Source organism: Phascolarctos cinereus, unplaced genomic scaffold (assembly GCF_003287225.1).
Source record: "Phascolarctos cinereus isolate Bilbo 61053 unplaced genomic scaffold, phaCin_HiC Scaffold_726;HRSCAF=1367, whole genome shotgun sequence".
Classification (NCBI taxonomy): Eukaryota; Metazoa; Chordata; class Mammalia; order Diprotodontia; family Phascolarctidae; genus Phascolarctos; species Phascolarctos cinereus.
Window position 1 is genome coordinate 10027950 of NW_027556098.1, and position 24332 is coordinate 10052281.

Below are 24332 nucleotides of genomic sequence, written 5' to 3' on the forward strand. Positions count from 1 at the left end.
AAGAATTCATCATACAGTTCTATTGACATTACTCCAAAGTGAATTATCCTTAGGCATGACTAATATAATTTGTCATAACATTGTTGGAATATTGGCATGCCATTGCAATCTTTTCTTGACAGCTTTGCCTCTCTGCATCTGTCAAGGATTTTTTCTTCCCTTTCTATAGGACCACACTTGAATATATAATCTAAATCCAAATCTAAGCCAACAAATATTTATTAAGCACCTACTGTGTGCCAGGTACTTTGCTAAGTGTTAGGGATACAGTTAATAAAAAGAAGTGCAGTCCCTGTCCTCAAGGATCTTACACTCTAAAGGGGGAAACACTACACAAAAGGAGGGAGGAAATGGGGGTGGGAGTTTAGGAGCAGGAGATCTTGTTCCACAGAGTTGCATCTAAGCAGGGCAGCAGATGCAAAGCTGAGTCACCAGTACAGTAGATGTGCAAGGATGATGTTGCATTTTGCACAGTAGCTCTTCAGGAATGTACTTGGAGACTTGGGACCCTTTCTTTGCTTCAAAAAATAGTTCTTGATTGCTTTCATCTTTTAAAAATTTATTTGGTGGATTTGTTTCTTATTTAAGTTCTTAAATTGAGATATTTAACAGTATAATGATAGCAGATTCAACCTCTCACGTCATAGATGGTGCTATAGTCTTATGATTATGTAGGGGTTAGATTTATGTTTCAGAATAGTCATAATTGTATCTATAGGCACTAACACTTATTTTACTTAGTTTGGAGAAAGCTACTCTATCGATTATAAACCTACTGAATTAAAATAACGTGTTTCTTTCTTCCTTAACAAATACACAAATACCTCCTATGTGTCAGGCACTGTGTTAACCACAGGAGATAAAAAGAAATGTAAAACAATAACAACAATAACAACAACAACAACACAGTTCCTGATCTCAAAGAACTCACAGTCTAATACATAGACAACGTGTAAGCAACTACAAACAAGATATTGAAAAGATAAATTGGAGATAATCTTAGAAGGAAGGTACTAGCAAAAGGGTATTGAGAAAAGTTTCTTATAGAAATTAAGATCTTTTTAAATATTCTTTTGATCTTTTTTTTTTCCTTTTTACATCACTGTCACTTTCCAATGACTCCATTTTTCTCCCAATAAGACCCTTCTTCTTGTTAGCAAATAAGTACAGTTAAGCAAAACAAATTAACAAATTGGCCATATTGGAAAATACATGCCTTATTCTGCACCTTTGGTCCATAACAGGAGTCTGCTATGTGAGAGAGAGAGACATGTTTGGTTATTGGGACTTTGGTGTTCCCAGTGGAAACTGCATTCAAGAGAGTTTAGAAGGCTCTTAAAGTTATTTTCCCTTTACATTATTTTGTGAATTTTTCTCATTGTTTTGATTATTTCCATAATGTGTTTCTGAGTTTTTCTGAATTCTTTATAATTCATAATTCTATCCTGCACAATAATATTCCAGTACATTTCATGCATTGCAACTTATTCAGCCATTCTTCATTGGAAACCGATTTCCTTCTAGTTCTTTGCTACTCTTAGTGTTATTGTTAATTTTTCATGTCTGTACAACCTGAAATAGAGTTTCAAAAGCACTTTGGATCTAAAACAATTTGAAAGCACTTTGGATCTAAAACAGTTTGACTGCAAAACAACTTGACATCCATGTACAGTTTCCCCATTATCTTCCAACTGAAGAGAAAATGGAGAAGGAAGCTTCCCTTTAAACAGATGGAAAAAAAGGAAAGAAAATTTGTGCATGTATTAAAAACTGGTCAAATTTCGTTTCATTGTGGGATGTAGAAAATGACCTCATTGGAATCCTAGGAACTTCTTTCATTTTTTATAATTTGCATACATTTTGGAATTTCTTGAAGTCTTGGGAATGAATTTGGGGTATTTTGCACACAGTTTAACAGAATTTAAATAAAAATATGAATCTCATCAAAGAACTAATTTTGATGGAAGTAGAGGTGGTTTGACTGTCAATTAAGTAACCTGTCATTCAAAAATAATTTTTTCAACTCATTTTTGTATGAAAGCTTTTCTTTTTTTCTTTTCATTTTCTTTAATACAAGGCAACCTTATTTCACTCAGGCTATAAATGTAGCAGCCAGTCATGGTTTTATTCCAAATACTGATCAGCAAGGAAGGTTTAACCTGCTTCATTTCTCCAAACTGGTCTGGTTTGACCCTTCTTAAGTATTCTGGTACTCTTCCACTCCAAGGGAACACCATATCAGTGCCAGATTAAACACAGACATGTAATTAGCTATAGCCATACTTCAGGTTAAAACTCTCAAAGTCAAATGATCCACCAGCCTCATCTTCCCCAGCAGCAAGGCCCACCGCATACATCCTCCTGGTCTATAGTATTGAATATTTTAATGCACAAATTTTATTTCTTTCTTTATTCTAAGCTCTCTCCTAGATATCCATTTGAAAAATGAACTTGACTTTAGGCTTCTTTTCTTAGCATGATAGTTCTATTTAGTCATTCATATCACTGTTTGCCTGATCTTCTTGACTATATCCCCACAGTGCCACACACATTGTAAGCACTTAATAAATGCTTCTTGATAGATTGATTACCAATCTGATCACATCATTACTACTGCCTACTGAATAAATTCCTGATGACGTTGAAGGCTTTCCACAAATCTGGCTCCAGCCTATCTTTATAGCTATATTTCTTAGACTCATAGCTATAAAGATAGATGGAACTTTGAGAACATTTCATCTAGCCCTCTCATTTTTAGAGGAGAAAAATTAGATCAAGCAAAGAGAATTATTTGTACAAGGTCATAGAGCTATTCATAGAGATTGGATTTGAACCAAGTCTTTAAATGCCAAGTCTTATATTCTTTAAATTGTATCATGATGTCCTCCCAAGATTATACTACTTCCCTCCATATACTAGTATATTTCAGAGAAAACCAAGTACTCTTTATCATTTCTTTTCATGCTGGCCTGCTCCTTCTCCATGCCTTTACTTATACTTTCTTCTCTTCCTGCAATTGACTCTCCCCATTCTGTCTGCTGAAGTTCCTCACTTTCCATCAAAGCCCACTGGGGAGCCATAGACTCTTGGACGTTTTTCTGGATTCTTTCTCCACACCAACCCCTCCCCCATCCAGATGAAAGTGACTATTCTTCTTACTTTTGCTCAGAGCACTATGTCTGTACCTTTCCTTCACACCTATTCTACTCTGCCTCTTCCCTGTAGTATGACATAAGGATGTATTATGTGTTTTTATATGTTTTTAGCTGTCTTTCTCTACCTTATATTACCAGGTTCTTGAAAGATAAGGATATACCTGAGGACCTTGCCCAAAGCACTTAGTAAATGTTTGTTGAATTAAATCAGATAATCATTATGGCTTGATAGGTAAGAAATGGGCTTAATGTTTTGGGAAAGAGTATTTTAGAGAGACAATGTAAAGCAAATGAATTTCCTATGTAGGGATGCTGCCTCATTTGTCACGTCTTATCTAGTATGTTTTGGATGACAATTTTCATCTAAGCAATTGAAACAGTTAATTTTTATATTAACCCATTTTAGTGGAAATTTTTAAAAATATTCCATACATATTTCCCTTCCTTCTTAAGTACAGCGTATTGTTTAAAATTTTTTTCGTTAATAAGGGACTTTATGGACATAATTTGTTTAACTGCTGTTATGTAGTGATGACTCTTATTGCCTACAGAGAAGACTTTTTATGGAACTTCTCCTAAAATGTTATATACATTATTTTTAGACCTATTGTATAATATATATTATACACACATATCTATGTACATATATATTGTATATTATTGCATCACAACACAGTTAAATAAATGATGCCCTTAATTATGAAAAAAAATAAGATTAAACTGTATATGGTATGCTTTGCATACACTTACCTTTTTGGGCACCATTTATTTAACTGTATTGTGATGTTGTGATGCCCCTCATAATTTACAAAGGAATGTAGACCTAGATGGCCTTATACTGTTGTTTTCATTCTCTGCCATGCTCTTCTAGTTGATCTTTCTTTTCTCCTTATTAATTGTCACATCTCCTTACGCATAAACTTAATTTATTGTGAGATATAACTTAGGACAGAATTGAATAAACTCTTAGAATATTAGAGATAGAAGAGATCATATAGTTCATCTAATCCAGGGGTATAAACCTGGAGTCAATACATCTATGGACAGACTTCAAGAGGTCTGTGAACTTGGATGAGTAAAAATTGCTGCTATTTTTATTCATCTGTGGTTTGTTTTGTAATGTTATGTAATTTTTGTACAATTAAAATATTATTCTGAGAATTGTTCTATAGGGTCCATGGGGTACCAAAGGGATCTGTGATACAAAAAAGGGTTAAGAACCTTGACCTAATTCAATTTCCCTAACTTTGTAGACAGGGACACTGAAGTCTGAGAGAGCTTGTTATCTTGTCCAAAGTCATATATGAAAAATGGGACTCAGGTCTTTTAGCTCTAAGTCTACTACTTTTCCTACTATGCTTCCCTTTCATTTTTGTGTCCCCAGGCTTGTGTCACAGTTGAATTTTTCTTGAAACTTTAGTTTGCCTGGACAAAGATTACCAAGCTTGATAAATCAATAGCTTTCATTCCGTGTTTAATAGCAAGTCAGTAGATTTGAACATCTGGCTTCTGTTGGAGAATAAAGTAAGAATTTTGCAGAAGTTAGTTTCTTTTTTAAGTCAGAAAGTTTTTTGCTTGTGTTTTGGATGGTTGAGGGTTTTGTATGTGTGTGTGGCAGAGGGAAACTGGCTGCTGGAAAAGTGGGATGTTAATATAATTATTTTTTAAAAAATAAATAAGTAATACTGTTGTTAATGGTTTTCCATTATAAATCTCATAATACATTTTTTAAAACTCTCTGATTGACTTGATTGAGTCACTCAGTTAAGAAAAGTAATTTATTTTAGGGCACATATTAATGTTGGGATTTTTTTAGGTTTTTTTTTGCATTTTGTGTTAAAAAATATTTTTGAAAGCACTGTTACTTTCTAATAACTCATCTCCCTTCATACTCCCCAAGTAGAACTCTGTTTTGGAACAAATAAGTATAGATAAAGAAATAAACACATGCCATCAGTCTTCAGAATTTCTGATTAGGAACTCCATTGATAGGAATTTTGAAGTCTTTCAATGTTTCTTTCCCTTTCTATTACAATGGCCATTGAGTGAATTGTCTTGCTGGATCTATTTACTTCTGCCCACATTTCTTTAATTCAAGCCTTCCTGATTATTGTCAAAGTCTTTTTATTCATCATGTTTAAGTAATATTAATTTTAAAGCATTTCATTGATCATTTTTATATCACCTTCATTTTCCAAAATATTCTACCTTTCAGCCACATGTTTTCTAAATGTGGTTCAGAGCAAAATATAATATTCAATATTACAATAGGGTAACTGCTTAACACACACTGTTTCTATTCAGTCAAGCTGGAGAAATTAAAAGCAACCAAGGCATACAGTATAATAAGGTGGATTACCTAGGGTAGGTAGGAGGGTGTAGTGGGTAGAGCATTAAGCCTGAAGTCAGGAAGACATGAGTTCAAATCTACCCTCCGACATTTACTACATATATGATGGAATTAATGTAAGACATTTTGAAGGAAGAAACATCAATAAAATTTTATTACTGACTTGGAAAGGAGGGAATGGAAGAGGATGCCAGAATTTATGAAAATCTCTTTTAGAATTTGAGGTCTAAGGGGGGAAAATATTAAGCTATTTGGAGTAAATGCTATGCTTTAAAAAATGTAACTCCCAGAACAATGCTAAGAAGTTATTGAAATTATTTTTTTAAATATGAAATTCCAATAAATTCCAAAAGAAATCAATTAGGTAAGTGCTTGAATTCAGTGTTTTTCATCATGATGAATTGAAATGTATTAAGAAGCATTTACTGAGCAGATACCATGTTGCTTGCCATATAAGGTTTTAGGTATAGAAAGACAGATGTAAAACAGTCTTGGCCCCTAAGGAGCTTCAGTGCTTTCAAGGGAGAAAACATGGACACAAAAGAAACTAAATACATACAAAATAAATGCCAGAAAATAATGAGGCACCTCTAAATGAAGTTCTCTCATAATAATAACATATTATGATATGGTATTGCTAGTAATGTTTTAAAGTTGGTAAAGAACTTGGGAAATTTCTCATTTTACTCTCACAGCCCTGGGAAGTAGGTGTTTTTATTATCTGTATTTCATTGATGAGAAAACTGATTTTCCCAGTGTCATAGAGCTAGTAAATATCTGAGGCTAGATTTGAGTTGAGGTCTTGGTGACTCTAGATCCAAAGCCAACTTACTACCTCTTTTCATCTTTTTCATTTACAGCGTAGTGTAGTGAAGAGAGCAATGGACTGGGAATCAGGAGAAGTAGGTTCTATTTCAGAAGTAGGTTTTGTCCATTAGCTACCATGGACAGATCAGTGCCATTTTCTCATTATCTGGTGCCTAGCATAGTGCCTTGTACACAATAATCACTTAATATGTTTGTTGGATTCAATTCAATTTTGAAAATGAAGAAGTTGGACTGGGATGGAAATAAACACTTTATTAAAAGCCTACTATGCTAAGCACTTTACAAATATGATATCATTTGATCTTCACAACAACCCTGGGTGGTAGAAATTATTATTACTCTCATCTTACACTTTAGGAAACTGAGGCAGACAGAGGTCAAATGACTTCCCGAGAATTAAACTGCTATTAAGTGTCTGAGACCAAATTTTAGTCTAGGTCTGCTCACTCCAGGACCATCTCTCTATCCAATATTTAAACTGGCTTGCTGATATTTAATGTCCTTTCCATTTCTAACAGTTTGCAGTCCCACCAAAGTACCTGGATTGAGGAAGAGGGGAAGAAGAGGGGAAGAAAGGTACCAAAATTACAGAAATTATCTCATACTACTCATTAGGTTTAGTTTTAAGGAATTTCCTATCTACTTTTGCAAAGTAAATATACACATATGTCTTATTAATATTCATTTTAATTTGATCCTCTGTGTTTTTCAAGGTTCCCATTCTTCTTTGATTTTGCTATGTATTTTTCTATTTCACATATTGATATTTTTTTTTTCCTTTTTACTTGTGTTTTCTTTTTCCTTTTGCCGCCTTTAGTGGGCTAAAGTACATATTTTACTTTGTCTCCTTTTTCATTTCCCTTTAGTGCATTTCCCCTCATTACTGCCCTTTGAGCACATTTGTATTTCTATTTACAGCATGGGTTTTATCCAGCCTCCTTTTGTGTGCCCTTCATTTCCTTTTTCTAACCCTTAGATTCACCAAGAATCATTATCTCTAAACACACATTGCTTTGCGTCTTCTACTTTCTGCTGCATTTCCTATAAAAATTGCCTGTGTGGACAGAATTCAAGAATGGGCAAGAAAGAAGGGCAAGGATGACAGCAAAAGCTAGACTTGGCCATGGGATTTCAGCGCAGAGGGTTGTATTTCTTTGAATTGTGCTTTTTTGGCATTTTTCTAAAGGGACTTAGAGATGAATCGGAGTAAAGTTCAAAGGAAAGGCAATATAGAATTGTAGATAGTGGTGGTTCTTTAGTCACAAAAATTGTTCAATTTCTTCCTTTGACATTTACTAACTGTACCACCCTAGACAGGTCATTTCATCTTCCTATGCCTCAGTTTCCCCATATGTAAAATTATGGAATTTAGATTTACTCTAGTTCCAAATTTGTGAGCTTTTTGCTCACTATGAAATTTTAATTTGTGTCTAGTGAAAATAACAAGAACAGCAAATATTTTATTCTAATACTGTTAATGATTCATTACAAAAAAAAGTAGAAGCAGACAGAGAAAGCAAATTGAATAGGTTAGCTGAGACACTAGTGAGGTATTAGTCAAGAACAGTGAAGATTAACTGCACTTAGTAGTGGAAGCATCTGTTCAACACAGAAGCAATGTTCATTAAGGAACTTTAATGGAGATTTGCTGAGGTAGGAACATGATGAAGTTTAGAATTCCAGAGTTCTGATGTATTGTGAGTACATGGTTTTTCTGCAAGTACATTTTATTCCTGTTTGCAGTAGTCCATCAAATATTAAATATGTAAGAGGTATGTGACATGTCCTTAGCATGGATATCTACACTTGGTTTCTGGGCTGACTCAGTCACCTCTGTCTGACCTCATGTTGGTAGCTCTAGGTTCCCAGGCTAGTATCACTTAAAGTCTCTCAAGGTACTAAAGGTAATCCTATTGTGGGTGAATACATTTCCCTTATTGACCACCATAACTCTCAAATCTCCATGTATTTGTTTCCATTTACAGAAAACCAATCACTCACAATTGTGATACGTTAGATCTTAAAATAACCATTACCTTAACAATTAAATGAAAGAAGTAATAAGGACATCATAGGTACTCATATAAGGCGAATTTTACAAGAGTAAATATATTACAATCTACTCATAAACCTTGGCCATACTCTCTGATGCACTCTGTGTCTGTGAGGAAGAATGGGCACACACAGAAATGTGGCAGAGAAGCACTTAAGTGAGGAAAATCCCTATACTCAGTATCTCACAACTGTAGAATTGTAAACTTCATAAGCCGCTTTCCACCTCAGCAAGCTGTCCCTTTGCATAGTTGGACTCTCTCAGCCACGAGGATAGCATCCATCATCATTTCTAGCTTCAGAGTTAACTTCAGTTGGAGTAATATTAACTTATTTTGTGAAAAGGTGATGTGTACCTTTATCTTAACGTAGGCAAAAGCTTCTCCAGCCCTGTTTCTTTGCAGGTTTCTTTTTTTCCATCCAATCCCCATTCCCTAAGAACAAGTGACAATGTAAAGAAATACCTTCAGCTTCTCTACTGCCATCTTCTTTTTGCAAGTGACAGTAGAGAACCCTCCAGGGTCTCATTAGGCAACCAATCTGTCCAAGAATAAATGATAATAGGAAAAAATACTTATATTCTCTCTTTAACATGGTTCTGAAATCTATTCATCTAGTGGCTCTCTCAGTCTGTCTCTTTCTCTCCCTTCCCCTCCCCTGCTCTTCTCTCTCTCTCTCTCTCTCTCTCTCTCTCTCTCTCTCTCTCTCTCTCTCTGTCTCTCTCTCTCTCTCTCTCTCTCTCTCTCTCTCTCTTTCTCTCTCTCTCTCTTTTTCTCCCCCCCCATCTATTGCTAAGCAGCCTTATTTACTGCAGTTTAAATTAGTTTCAGTTCAGATTGGTTTAGAAATGACACAGTCTCAAGATTGATTTGTATTTAGTGAAAGCATTTAGTATTAAGATAGTAAAATGGGATTAAGATTAGTAAGTAGAATAGAGTTAGAGTTAGTAAATCCCAATAGGTAACAATAACATACTTAAGTCTCAATTGGTATCAAATCTTGTCACAGTCCATCTGCATCTGAATCACATGGGCTAGGGTGTCCTGGTTTTCAGCCTCTAGAGTCCCAATGGGAAAATCCCAGGCTGCATGTCTGTACCTCAGGGGAGACTCCAAAGATAAAGTTGGGGCTCCTTGCTATTAGAAGTTCTGTCTAACAAAGAAGGCAGTTTGCCAAAAACACATCATTTGTGGAAAGGAGCTGCTTTTAAAACTATCCTTGAGAGTATTCCTGTTATGAACATTGGGTTCCTTAAGGGGTGGGCAGCCCTTCCTGGGAGCAAATACCATAAACATTCCTTCAACATCTAGGTAGGAATAAGATTAACATGAAAAAAAGAGTCAGGGTCAAATTGGCAGCATACTGAGCCAAGTCAGAATGTGTCTTTTTAATTCCTCTCTCTCTCTCTCTCTCTCTCTCTCTCTCTCTCTCTCTCTCTCTCTCTGCCTCTCCCTCCCTCTCTCTCTCTCCCTCCCTCCTCCTCTTTCTGCATTTAGATTCTGTGACCTCTGTGTGAATGACCCCATTTTAATTAAATAGTAGTAAACCAGGGCCTCACCTTCTTTCCTTGATGAGATATATATATATATTCCACAATCACAGGGCAGTTTTGCTATCTAGTCATTTATGTTGTTTTGTTTTGTTCTTTGGCAAGGCATTTGGGGTCAAGTGACTTGCCCAGCATCACACAGCTAGTAAGTTTCAAGTGTCTGAGGTTAGATTTCAACTCAGGTCCTCCTGATTCGAAGGCTAGAGCTCTATCTACTTTGCCACCTAGCTGCCCCCCAGTTTTGGTTTCTATATTCTCCATTATTAACCCAAAAGTTATCAATTTCTTCAAATTGTGTTCTCTGTTCCCTTTAATATTCTACAGCTTTGTCGCATTCAAATGAGCAAACACAGCCTCAGGCATCTGAGTCAAGCAACTTCAGTCCCTGCTTCCTGAAGAATTCTGAGTACACCTATGCTCCTAGACAACTGTACTTGGTCAAGGCAAATTTAGTTGAGAAGCAGACATATGTTCCATAGAAAAGAACCGTCAACTATAAATTTCTTAAAAGAGTTGCCCCCTTCTACATAAAGAATAATAGCACCACTTGTCCTGGTTTTCTGTCTGGATGCCATTGAGTATAAAGCAAGAAAATGAAAACAATAGTTTCTCGTTATCTCATTTGATTTCAACTCACCCTTGTGGGTCAAGTTCTCTTCATTCTGTCAGTAAGTACAGTGATGCTGATTGAGATTATGTGGTAATATGAAAGATGATAAAATAAATGTGATATAGGAGACATGGTAACCAAGGGCAATACAAGCTTAGGGTTTGTGATTATTTTCAAACTATTACATAGGAGGATGACAGAAGGTTAAGAACACAACAGCGTCAGAAAACATTGAAAAACAGTTAAGGAGAAAATGAGCCTGAAGAGAATATGGTTTAACTCAACTAACCTAAATTATCATGTCCACATTTACAGAAACTATGATTTCTGTGTATTGATATCAACTTAGGTGTAAGACATGGAGAGAGAGATATGGTCCCTTATGGTGTTCATTAATGCCATGGAAACTGAGCCCCATAAAGTCCAAACAGAAGAAGAATTCCCTATTTATTAAAAAGGGTTTCCAGAAGGCTCTCTTCATAAATATCATTGTATAAATTGCACCAAATCCTCGAATGCTACGTGATCTCTCATTGAAATCCCTGGCAATGACAATTTAGTCTAACTGTTCACGATGGAAAATCAAAGTGGTTTGGTTTTGTATTGACTAGAATGTGAAATCCAGTTAGATGGATCACTAAATAAGTTATTTATATCTTAGACAGGAACTACAGCTGGATGGACACTAGATAGGAAGGGATTGGCTTGTATGGAATCTAAAGTTATTCAGTGTTTTGAATGATAGTAGTAAAAAAAACTAACACATTTATATATCTTTTTACAATTTACAAAATTACTTCCTCAGAAATAGAAACAAAAACCTACTGGGGTAGTTTAAGTCATCTCATCAGTATTTTGTAGATGAAGAAATAGATTCGGAGAGGTTATGAGATTTTCAAGGTTTACAGAGTTAATAATAACCGTACTTGTAACTCAAACTCAGATCTCCTTATGGAATTGAAGTCTTTGGATTACTCTTTCCAATGTACCATGATAATCCCAGGCTACTTCTTGACAAGGTGATATTGCTACATTGAAGGTAAGCATGGTTCTGAGAACGTCAAAATTGCAAGTAAACCAAAGAGGCAATGGTAAAATGAACATTGGATAGAATGAGCCTGCAACATTTTACCAAGAGTGACTTGCTAATCAAGAAGTAGTATAAGAAATATTATCCAGGACATATATGACCAGAAAAGGACTAAGGCATTCAGGAAGCAAAAATGAGAGATGAAAACCAAGAAATGATTAAATTTAATTGTTGTAGGTGGTACAGTGGAAGAGTGCCAGTCCTGGAGTCAGAAAGACCTGAGTTCTAATCTGGATTCAGATACTTACTGTGACTCTAGACAAATCATTTAATCTTTGTTTGCCTCAGTCTCCTGAACTGTTAAATGGGAATAATAATAGTACCTATCTCCCCAGGTTGTTGTGAGGATCAAATGAGATAATGATTATAAATTCCTAGTATAGTGCCTGGCACATGGTAGGCGTTCTATCAGTGTTAGTTATCATTACCATTACGTGAACCATTTGTGAACTGTGCTAAGAAATTGACATTCTGTCACCTTGCCTTGGCAATAAAGAATGAAAAGTATAAGTGTATAATAATCTTTTTTTATTCTGGCAAGGTAATTGGGTTTAAGTGACTTCCCCAGGGTCACATACCTAGTAAGTGTCAAGTGTCTGAGATTGGATTTGAACACAGATCCTCCTGATTCCAGGGCCAGTGTTCTATCCACTGTACCACCTATCTCTCACTAGGTGTATAATAATCTTTTGCAATTCTTAACTAAGAGTTCATGTTAGGATTAGGGTATAAATTCCAATGACAGAAATATACACTTTCCCTACTGTGTGAATGAAGCCTTATTTTCTGAACCTTCAACCAAAAATCATATGAGAGAGCTGGGTGCCTCAGAGTTTTGCTTTGAACAAATTTTATTAATACTTTTTGTTTTTACTGTACAATCCCTTATGTGTATTGATATAGTGACATCTGACCATATTTGTAATATATACCTATATGCTGAGTCCGTGAGTTTTGTAATTTTATTTGTTAACAAACTATGAAAATTGGAGGAAAATGAATGCAGACTTGAGAATTAAGTAATATGGCGTTAGGAGCTAAGATAATGCCAAGAGTTGTCTTATGGCCTGGTAAATTCCCTGTTCCTGAGAGGAGTGTAGAGAACATTCTTATATTATGTGGGTAGTCAAATTAGATGACCTCTAAATTTCCTTCCAATTTTGTATATCTGATTCAAAGCCACTGTGGTTCAGGACTCTCCAAAGATCAATAAGAAATTGTCATTTTAGCTAAATGTAAGAATTTACACAGGGACTAAATCGTATGGTAAATTTTCTGGTTACTTTTATACTTTGACAGTGCTATTTAAGCTCTTGCTCTGTATTTTGGCAGTATGGGACCCACTGACTACTTTGTAGTTTAGCAGCCTTCATCTTGAAACTTTGTTTTGTTGCCTCTGTGTAGAAGGACATGAGAAGTGTTGTTTTTCCCTGGTCTTTATTCTAGTACCTATTCTTCATACTTAACCTACAATTGATCTGCACACATTAGGCATTTCTTGAATGTTTATTGAATTAATACTGAAATGGCAAATCAAAATACAGACATTTGACTTCCACAGCAATACCCTGAACTACAAAGCTACTCTGTCAAAAAAAAAGTTATACAATGTTTTTCACATATATATATATAACATACATTATTATGAATATCTAATTATAGATATATGTTTATATGCATATGATATATTTATATAAATGTATGTTAAATATGTTTATATATGCATGTGTATATACATAACAGCTGTATTTGGAATATTTTGTTATATACATTTGTTAATTTGTCATATATAACATTTGTCATATTTTTATATTTATTATATGTATTACATATATTCATGCTTTATATATATATACACAGACACATATGCATGCAAATACACATGCAAATACATATAACAAATAAATTTAAGTGGCCAGAAAAAAGACTCCATAAAAATGAACATAGAAAAACAAGAAACAAATTCTTTCCTAAACCCTCTCATCTTTCAAAGTGACAGAACTAAAAAAATAAATAAATAGCACACAAATAAGATGTTTTCGTTCTATTCCCACCTTCTTGGCCTAGTGTGATGCATTCTTCTTCTCTAAGTACTCACATATCATCTGTTGAGCAATCTGACCTAGAATTTTACCAGGAATTGACATCAAGCTTCCTGGATTCTCTACTGTCATTCCTCCACTAATCTTGAGTTTCAGCTCTTGGCTAATCATTTTCATTCCATCCTTCTCAAACTGCATCTCATTATCCTTGGTAGTGAAAACAACAAAAAGGATATGAATATATATATATATATATATATATATATATATATATATATATATATATACACACACACACACACACACACACACACACACACACACATATACATATGTGTACATATATATATTTTTCCCATCACTTCATCATTACTCATCAGTGATCTCCCATCTAAGGCATATATTGATCCCTGATCTTTGGTTTGCCTCCAACATGTTAAAAAAGCTTCCTGAGAAAAATTAAAACTTCTATATTAGAAAGTGAATCCATAATAAAATTTGAGTAAAGCATTTTGATTTCAACATAGAGCCTGGATGAATACAGACCATTTTGGTATGTTCTCTCTGTATCAGTTTTCTAAAAGGGAAGAAAACCCTGGCTTTTTGCTTTTACAAGTAAAAGAATGTTAAGAAGCATTTGCTAGAGATTTTGCAATAATAAGTATAGTTTTCTTTAAATATGGAAATACATAAAAACTTGTTAAAATAAACAAAATTTTCAAAATTGAAAGCAGAAAAATATTTTATAAAGATTTTTAACGTATATATGTATATATGTTAGACAAAGTCCCACAAAATATTCCCTTAGTTTAAAGTTTAAAAGTTCATATGCATTTTTATAAGTTCTGCCCCTGAAAATATATATCTAAACTAAAGTCCTATTCTAAAAAGTTATCACAAAGTAAATGTGATTCTGGTTCCTAAAAGGTTGTATATGCCAGCAGATTACAAACTATGGCAGGTATCCCATGTTACAAAGATGTGATAAGGTGTTTTATATATTTTTTGGGGGGGCACTGGCCTCATTTAGAAAATGAAAAGTAGCCAAATTCTGAGTAATCATCTTCTGAAATAAAGTGAAGCTGATGCACATTCCCTTCATCTAAAAAATAAATTTTATTAATCCCTTTTGTTTTTATACCATAGTCATTTTCCGATATCTCTCCCCCAACTAAGCTTTTTATTGTATTTTTAAAAAAATGTTAAAACCAACATGGCAATTGAAATTGAGAATGTATACTGCTTTCTGTACCCATAATTCCCTATATGTCTACCAAGGGAGGAAGTGTCATTGTGTCTTCTACAGCACTAAAACTGATCATTATAGTTAATTAGTTTGGCAATTTGCCTTTGATGCAGACAGAAAATCAGGAGGAAAAAAAAAGTCAGAAAGGAAGAAAGGAAGGAAGGTACCAAGGAAGGAAGGAAGGAACGAACTGAAAATATTAACAGTAGTCAATAAGTGTCTCTTCCTTCAAGCAGCTCTCATCCTAATTTTGTTTTATTTAGTTCAAATTATTGCCATTTTTATGTATATTATTCTCTTGGTTCTGCTTACTTTACTTTGCATAAGTTTATACCTGTCTTCCTATGTTTCTCTGAATTCCTCATATTCACTGTTCTTACAGAGCAATAATATTCTATTGCATTTTTGTGTCATGTAATTTGTTCAGCCATTCTCAAATTGATGGATATCTACTTTATTTTCTCTTTTTCTTCTTGTTTTGGTACCACAAAATAATGTATGAATTTTTTGTATTTATGGAATTTCTTTTTCTGTCATTGACCTCTTTGGGGCACATGCCAAATTGTGAGATCACTAGATCAAAAGCTATTGAGTTTAGAGATTTTTTTCTTTTTACAAAATTGTTAATTATTTTGCAGAACACTTGTACCATTTTATAGCTCCAACAACAACATATCAGTGTCCTTGTCTTCTCAGTCTTTCCAATATTTTTCTTTTGCTTTCTTTCCTTTTTTTTAATGACTAGGTCTTAAAATCTTGCCTAGGATAGAAATGTAGGGGCTACTCACAGGTCCAATTCTACTCTGATCATTATAAGTGAGATTTAACATACTCCATTTATAACCTCCACAGGTTGCGTAAGGGGACTCACCTCTCCCAGGGACCCACAATGTTAATATCAAATTTAGTTTCCATACTATATCACCTTAGCACATTGTAGAACATAACTCTTGAACTCAAGAAATCTGACAGCCTTAGCCTTCCCAGCAGCATGGATTATATGTGCGTTCCATTACACTCAGCAATATTCATATAAATCAATATTTAAAATTGTTGTACAATTTTATTGGTAATAATTATCAATTATTTTATTTTAAATGTTTTTATTTTTTAATCTACAGAATAAAATAAACATTTTCATAACATAGAACAATACAAAATGATTGCACATGAAACTGCAAATGTAATATGTAAAAGTTGTTATATATAATAAAGTTATCATATACTTTTCTTTTTTTCCACTTTTTTCTTTCCTCCCCCCACTCTAGAAATGGTTAACAATGAGACACAAATAGGTATACATGTAAAATTATTCTGTATATCTATTTATTATCTCTTTCTCTGGATGCAGATAGTATTTTTCTTCATAGGTCCATAAAGGACCCATTTAATTTGGGTATTTATACTAAATGAAAAACCATGATCATAATAGATAAATATTCCCAGAGAAGGATGGTTTCATTACACTCATCTGAAAAAGAAAAACTCTGGATACTTGAAGATACTTTAAGGGTGTGGAAGGACTTGAAGCAATGATATTTAACAAGTAACTTTGATCAAACCTTTTGGGGGGGCGCGTTTGCCTAGGCAATGGGGTCAAGTGACTTGCCCAGGGTCACACAGCTAGTAAGTGTTGGGTGTCTGAGGCCGGATTTGTACTCAGGTCCTCCTGAATCGAAGGGCAGAGCTCTATCCACTTCGCCACCTAGCTGCCTGCGATCAAACTTATTCTTGATTTTTAATTCCATGTAGCAAACGTATTAAGAGTCTATATGTTCTATGTAGTGTACTAGGTATAAAACCTGCAAATAGAACAAAATATATAGAAACTGACCTCCAGAAATTTAGAACTAATAGGGAGTTGAACACAAGTACATCAAAACTATAATGTAAGTTATAGTAGGATGAATATAAAGGACAGAGTAGTAAGTGGTATAAAGTATGGTTTTAATAAATATTTGATTGTTTGGTTGAGATCACCAAACAGAAAACAAATAAAACAGGAGAGATGATCATTTCATTAGAGAGAGAGAGAGAGATCACTTATCCCTTAGAGGGGGTTAGATAAGATAAGGTTTTATGGAAGGGCCGCCACTGAACTGTATCTTGAACCAAGGAAACAATTTCAACAGAAAGGAATGTGGGATAAAGATATAATCTGGTGTCATGGAAAAACTCCTAGATTTAGTTTTAGAGATCTCAGTTTCATATCCTGACTCTCTTATTTAATACTTTTATGACTCTGAACCAATCATTTAACTTCTTAGAGCATCAGTCTCCTCGTCTGTAAATAACGGTATTGGAGTAGATGATGTCTAAAATCTCTTCCAATTCTAAAGCCTATGATATATTCCAGGGACAGAGATTGGGGTGGAGGGGGGGTATTGCAGAATGTCCCCAAATTATTCATGACAGATGGTCTGTTTTCTCTCTTTGCTTTATTAAAAAGAAGGTATTCCATTTTGAAATAAACTTTGGCAGAATGATGTAATGAGAAGTGACCCTTTCCTGTTTTCTCCTTATTAACTTTTCTGACTCAGACAGTTTCACCGTCTACATTGTGAAAGGAATTTAATCATTTTTCAGCCAAACATCTTACTTCTGTAAGATGGCATTTTACTTTGACATAAGCTTTCACTTACTGGAGTCTTACTAAATGATTTGCACAAATATACTTCAATGCATGTTTATGTAGATATTCAAACACACCATTGTGCCATATTAATGGCATGTGTTAGAAATGTTATGGATTTTTTAAAATTAATTTTTCTGATTGCCTTTTGGTATAGTGTGTTGTTATCCTTCTATTAGATATTTGTTTAGTTTGGGTACATCTTTCTCAAATATTGATTATTCCAAACTTTGAATGTAGGGGAAAATATTCAATATTTTTCCTGTGATCTATTAAAAACTCTGTTTTGGTTTTTACACTCTGTATCTTAGCTCTTTAAAAGCTTTTACTCAGGATTATAATGATTATAAATTGTTAAAGTTGTTTGTGAATTCTTTCAGCTTAACCAATTATTTGTCCAAGGACAAGTTTAATATTCTAGTAAAGAAAGTGATATTTTACTTGGTGGTTTTAGAGGATAAACAACTGTATCCCTGCAGAATGAATTTCATTTGGAGGTGGGAGGAGTAGTTCAGGATAGGTTGCCTGGTTATGTTCAGTTGTTGTAATGGTATGTTTGGTTGTAATAGTCATCATTCTTTGGGAACTATATCCTTCTGTTCAGTTGGATGGAATGTGATTCTACTCACCCTACAAGGTTTCTCATAAACAATATTATTGAGATTTATGCCATAAATTTATGAGTTCTGTCACCCTTGAGTTCAGAAGGATAGACACTAGGTACTCTATCTAATTAGGGAAGAGCTCTTTAAGCTTTCTGATCTTCCTGTTATCTTGTGAAAGAGATGTGTCCATTTCTTTGGATTTGCTTTGGAAATGGCTGTGTTTTCCAGTGCCAAGATATGTGATAACTCAAAACTGAGTATCCTTTGGACTCTAGGTTACTTAGCAATTTCCACTAAGCTCATGGAGGCAAGGAATTATCTTATGCTTCTTACATATCCCTCCAAGAACTTGACATACCGTGCTAGACACATAGCTAGCTCATCATCATTGAACCAGGGAATGAATGAATGAATGAATGAATTGTAGCAGGAAGAAAAATAGATAGTGCTTTAGCACATGACATTCAAAAGAACATATGTAGAACGGACAATAGACCCAGAGTTGGAAGGGACATGAAATCCAGCCCCTTCATTTTACAGATGAGGAAACTATATGCTGAGAGAAATCAGGCTTGAACTCAGACCTTCCTGACTCCAAACCCAGCAGTCAAACTATTGTACCATAACTGCTGCCCAACATTGACATAAGATTTTGTAATTAGCATCAACTGTCTTATCTAGGGATTTCCTGTTCAGAACCAAGTTTCTAATCAATTTCTTAGTGTTTGTATTCGAAGGAGTAATGGAGATGGGAAGTTTTGGAGGCCAACAGTTTGCTCTCAGTTGCCATTATTTATAGAGGAAGGTGTGTAATTAGTAGTTAACTATGTTGTTTATGCAAGCATGTTGTCCTTAGTGCTCTTCTTGAGCTTCCAAACAGCTTCTGCTGCCACTCACAAGCTATGAAGGAATCAAACAGCCTTGAGAACTTTTTGGGTGAAATGTGCAGGGACATATGTTAATATTTGGATGAGGTGTGCCTTATCTATGAGAGAAAGATCACATGAGTGTGTGGGGCCAAACCATCTTGTCATGATGGCCATTCTAAGTCAGCATAGAGTTTTAAACAATCCACTGAGTTAGCCCTACAAAGCCAGACACTTGGCAGAACTAAAACCGGAGATGAGTATCTTGACAAGAAGAACTCACTTTCCAAGGTTAGTGCAGGTATTTTTGACACTCTGCATCGGACCTTGATGAAGGAGATTTCATGAAGTAGGAGTCTCTGATCCAGTTCCTCACTGGGATTCAGAATGGAGGAATCTACCCTAGAATTAGCAAGGTTAGAGGTGACCAGCTGGGGACTGATCCAACTTAAGAATGCTTACATGTGACATGAATACTCTTATTCCTTTTTTGTAAATATACCCTTAGAAAACTCACTGTGACATGTGTGTGATTGATGTATGGAGATAAGAGAGTAGGAATAGGGAGCTATGGGCCAAAAAGGAAAAAGGAAAACTGGAAAGAAGAACTAGATGATTTGAGCTTTGAAGCATTTAGTCTAAAGACCAGAGAGATAAAGTATGAAAGAAAAGATGTAATCCAAGTATTTAAAATCATAAATAGCGTAAAAAATGACTTTGTTCACCAATTTTTTATATACCAAAGTAAAGAGGTGCCTTTTAAAGCTTAACACAGATAAAATTAGGAAAATTAAAGGAAATTTTATCTCAGCATGAATATTCAATTTGTAAAACCTCTTCTCCCCAGGAAATGACACAAGCTGAAAAGAAGAATGATTTCAAAAAAGTATTTTATTTAGATCAGGGTTCCTTAATCTGGCATCTATGAAACTTAAAAATATTTTGATAACTATATTTCAATGTGAATGGTTTCCTTCATAATCCTATGGATTTTATTTTATATATTTAAAAACATTATTCTGAAGCTTCCATAGACTTTACCAGACTGCTAAAAGGGACCATTACCCAAAAAAGAAAAGAACTTCTGTTTTAGGCAAAAATAAGGAAATTGAATTCATAGTGCATTACTAATGGATGCTAGTCTATTTGAGGACTATATCCTATTGTTGATGTCAGAGAGTCAACCCTTCCTACCTTCAGTGTGTCCCTAGGTGCCCCGTACAGCATGGTGTTCAGAATGCGTGATGGATGTGGCCCTAGACAACAGTTCTTTAGCTTCTGCAAACCTGATCCCCCCACCACTCTAGGGCCTTCCCTCTGTTGATTATCTCTGGTTTCCCCTGTCTGTGTCTCGTTTGTACACAGTTGTTAGACTAAACTCCAGGGGTAGCTAATAGGCATATTGGATAGAGCACTGGCTCTGGAGTGAGGAGGACATGAGTTCAAATCTGGCCTCATACCAAACACTTACTAGCTGTGGGATCCTGGGTAAGTCGCTTAACCGCAGTTGCCTAAAAATAATAAAATAAAATAAAAAATAAAATAAAATAAAATAAAATAGACAACTCCTTTAGAGGAGGGAGTATTTTTGCCTTTCTTTGTATCTCCACTGCTTAATAGATGCTTGGTACGTAGTAGATGCATAATAAATGTATATTTACTAACTGATTGAATCTCACACAGGTTCACTCCGTTCAGAGCATTTGTGGTTCAGTGTAAAATGCTGTTTGAAGTGCTGTTAATGGGAGCAGAAGAAGCTGTCTTTGAGATCTTTTTTAAAATTTTTATTTATTTTTTCATTTTCAACATTCACTTTTATAAGATTTTGAATTTTAAGTTTCCCTCCTCCTTCTCTTCTCCCCTTCTCCCCAGGACAGCACGCAATCTGATATATGCTATATATGTACAATCATATTAAACATATTTCCATAGTAGTTACATTGTGAAAGAAGAATTAGATAAAAAGAGAAAAACCGTGAGAAAGAAAAAACAAAAAAAAACAAAAAAAGAAAATAGTATGCTTCAATATGCCTTCAGACTCCATTGTCCTTTCTGTGGATGTGGATAGCATTTTCTATCATGAGCCTTTTGGATTGCTGCTTGAATTGCTGAGAAGAGCTAAGTCTACCAAAGTTGTTCATAGCACAGTGTTGCTGTTACTGTGTACAGTGTTCTCCTGGTTCTACTTACTTTACTCAGCATCAGTTCATGTAAATCTTTCCAGGTTTTTCTGAGATCTGCCTGCTCATCATTTCTTATGGGATAAGAAATATTCCATTGCATTCATTTACCACAATTTGTTCAGCCATTCCTCAATTGATGGACATTCCCTCAATTTGTAATTCTTTGCCACCACAAAAAGAGCTGTTATAAATATTTTTGAACATGTGGGCCCTTTTCCCTTATAGAGATCTTTTTTTCTTTTTCATCTTGCTTGCTGGGGAATGCTGCCCTTGAGCCTACCTCATATTCTTTATATTATTAGTGTGGAGCTCGCCCTGGGTTTTCCAAAGGCTGTGCCAGAGAACTTAAAACGCTGATACTTCCTATGGGCTTCACATGTGGATTGGATATCAGATACCTAAGGACCAGCCTAGCTAAACTTAGAGACGCTCATGACTAGGTGCACCCCAGAGAGGTGGGTGTTCTAGCCACAGAAAATCTTGAATGTGACTTACTAATTCTAGAGAGTCTGTATTCTTTGTTGATGGAAGAAGTCTCCACGTCAGTGACATTACAGACCTTTCAATTATTGAAGTTGAAATATTCTAGTATGTAGGGGAATAATAAGATTGTTCATTTCCAGGAGTTGGGATGACATCTTCTCGTCTCTCTCATTTTGTTTTTGCATTACCCCATGACACAAAAAGGGATAAAAATTTAGGTTTTGGGGATCATAGTTTACACAAAAGTTTTCTTTGGGTTTTTCTTCTCTGAACTTCAGTTAATAAATGGAAGTATGCATTCATCTTCCATGTCGGAAAAACAAACCACTACCTCATGTATTGTAAACAGTTAAGTCATCTGTTTAGAGAGATGGTGAAGATGAATCTGTTTGGATAAACAGTAAGAATTCTTGGTGTACATACACTGAACAGGTGGCGATAAAAAGCCAAGGATTAATCTCAGTTGATGGTATGGGGGGGGTTCAAATGAGGACAGTTTTATAAGTGAATTCTTATGTTTTACTTTTATTTTTTCCCCAATATACCAAATTCCCTCCATAACTTATTTGAAAGAGTCCAAATGTACTTTGGATCTAAGAGAAGAGTTGCCATTATAGCATTGTCAAATCTTTTATTTTTAGTGTTGTTGATTTCATCTGAAAAACAGATGTGCCCGGCAGATAGGACGGAGGCCTGGAAAGCCAGAAAACTTGAAATATATTCTTCAACCTATTAGGGATCTTTCTAAGGGAATGTTTAATCTCATTATTTGGATAGAGAGGCTCTGTTGTAAAAGCAACTATTTCTTTTGCATATATCAATGAATGACAAGGTTCTTAGTAACAAGGGCTTCTCCACATCTGGAGAGAACAAGTAGCAAATTCATTGAGCATTCTTTGAAACTTAAATTCCAAAACCTTCAATTTTGCTTAAGGAACATTTTATGTCTTCATCATGCTTATCTAAACTTGTCTTTTACTCTGAGTGTAATAAATATAGCTTATGAAATCCACATTGGAAATTATAATTTCCTTTGTTAATGTGGCCTGCAATCTTGATACAACTAATTAGTGAAGCGATTACCTTGTGTATTTTCACTTTAAACAGAATATTTAAATAATTGCTAATTTTCTGCTTTCTTATAGTAGATTGTGTCATCACAAACACTTAACTAACAATATCCTACTTACCATACCTGTAGTAGGAATTTATATGGAAATCCATAGAAACCAATGTACTTTAAATTAGGGGAAAGAATACTGAGTTAGAATCAGAAACAATTTGAAACCTGGCTTTGTTATCTGTGCAACCTCTGTGAGCCTCATTTATAAACTTTAGGGGTTGGACTAGATGACCTATAGTATTACTTCTAGCTCTAAATCATATTATCTTATAGATATTAGATCTGAAACAATTAGCATCTCCAAGGAGTTTTATCCTGGAAAAGAGAAGATATAGGAGCAGAATGGCTTTTTCAAATATTTGAAAAGTTATTATGTGGAAGAGAAATTATTCATTTTCTGAGGTGCTACTGAGGGTGGCACTAGCATGGAGGGGTTTAATTACAGGAAACCAGATTTGGGCAAACATGAGGAAAAATTTTAATCACTTACAAGTATCTAAATACTGAATGTACCCACTGGCTTTTGGAGATAGTGAGTTTCTCTATCACCGAAGTACCTAAGTAGAGAGTACATGACCATGTCAGGAGTGTGTTATTTTTTTTTTAACATTCCTATATTATATGGGAAATTGGATTAGATTACCAGTAAGATTCCATATTACTTGAATATGTTGTTCAGTTGTTGTTCTTTTGTGTCCCACTCTTCATGACCCCATTTGAGGTTTTCTTTGCAGAGATACTGGAGTGGTTTGCCATTATCTTCTCCAGTTCATTTCAGAGATGAGGAAACTGAGAAAAACAGGGTTAAATGACTTGCCCAGGGTCACACAACTAGTAAGAGTCTGAGGCCAGATTTGAATTCAGGAAGATGCGTCTTTCTGATTCTAAGATCAGTATTCTATCCACTACAGTGCCACCTAGTGCTCCATAATTTAAATAAGTTTCCATAATTCTGTTTCTTCCTTTTGAGGGATTTTAATGTTATCAGTATGTTGACTAGAGATATCTGCTTCTATACACATACACATATATACACACACATACACATATACATATACAGTGCAGACTGCTGTGTGTTTCACTGATAGAGGGAATTCCAGTGAGGAAACTCTATCTTCCAATGCAAATGGGCATGTATTCTGCAGCGAATAATCTCAGAGGGTTGCCCCAGGGGTACTGAATGGTTAAGTAAATTGCTCAAGGTCATATAGCCAGTTCTTGTCATAAGTGGGACTTGAAATCAAATGCAATCAATCATTGATTACCTACTATATGGATAATTTGTGCCGGACCTGTGGTAGATCCTTCCAAGCTCCTATTGGTGTAATCACTGTACCTTGATCACAACATAGTGATGTCATTTTGATCCTCTTCAAGAATGAAGGACGACAATCTACCAACCAACATTAGGCTCTAAAGATCTAAAGATGGCTGAAATCAAGGTCCCTGCCATCAAGGATTTTATCATGTATTTGAGGAGATGATAGACAAATATTTTATTTGGGGAGGTTGTAAGCA

The 24332-nt window shown here is 34.9% G+C and overlaps 1 protein-coding gene across 3 annotated transcripts in view; it reads left to right on the forward strand.

The window, feature by feature from the left end:
• The window catches only part of ARHGAP6 (Rho GTPase activating protein 6), a 672203-nt gene that overhangs the window by 395655 nt on the left and 252216 nt on the right, over positions 1 to 24332 (forward strand). The window contains exon 2 of one of the 3 annotated variants that reach the window (XM_078146111.1): positions 6852 to 6909. The exons of the other annotated variants lie outside the window; for them this stretch is intronic. Coding sequence (XP_078002237.1) covers positions 6852 to 6909 — 58 coding nt within the window. The remainder of the gene's footprint in view (positions 1 to 6851; positions 6910 to 24332) is intronic. 3 annotated transcript variants of the gene reach the window in all.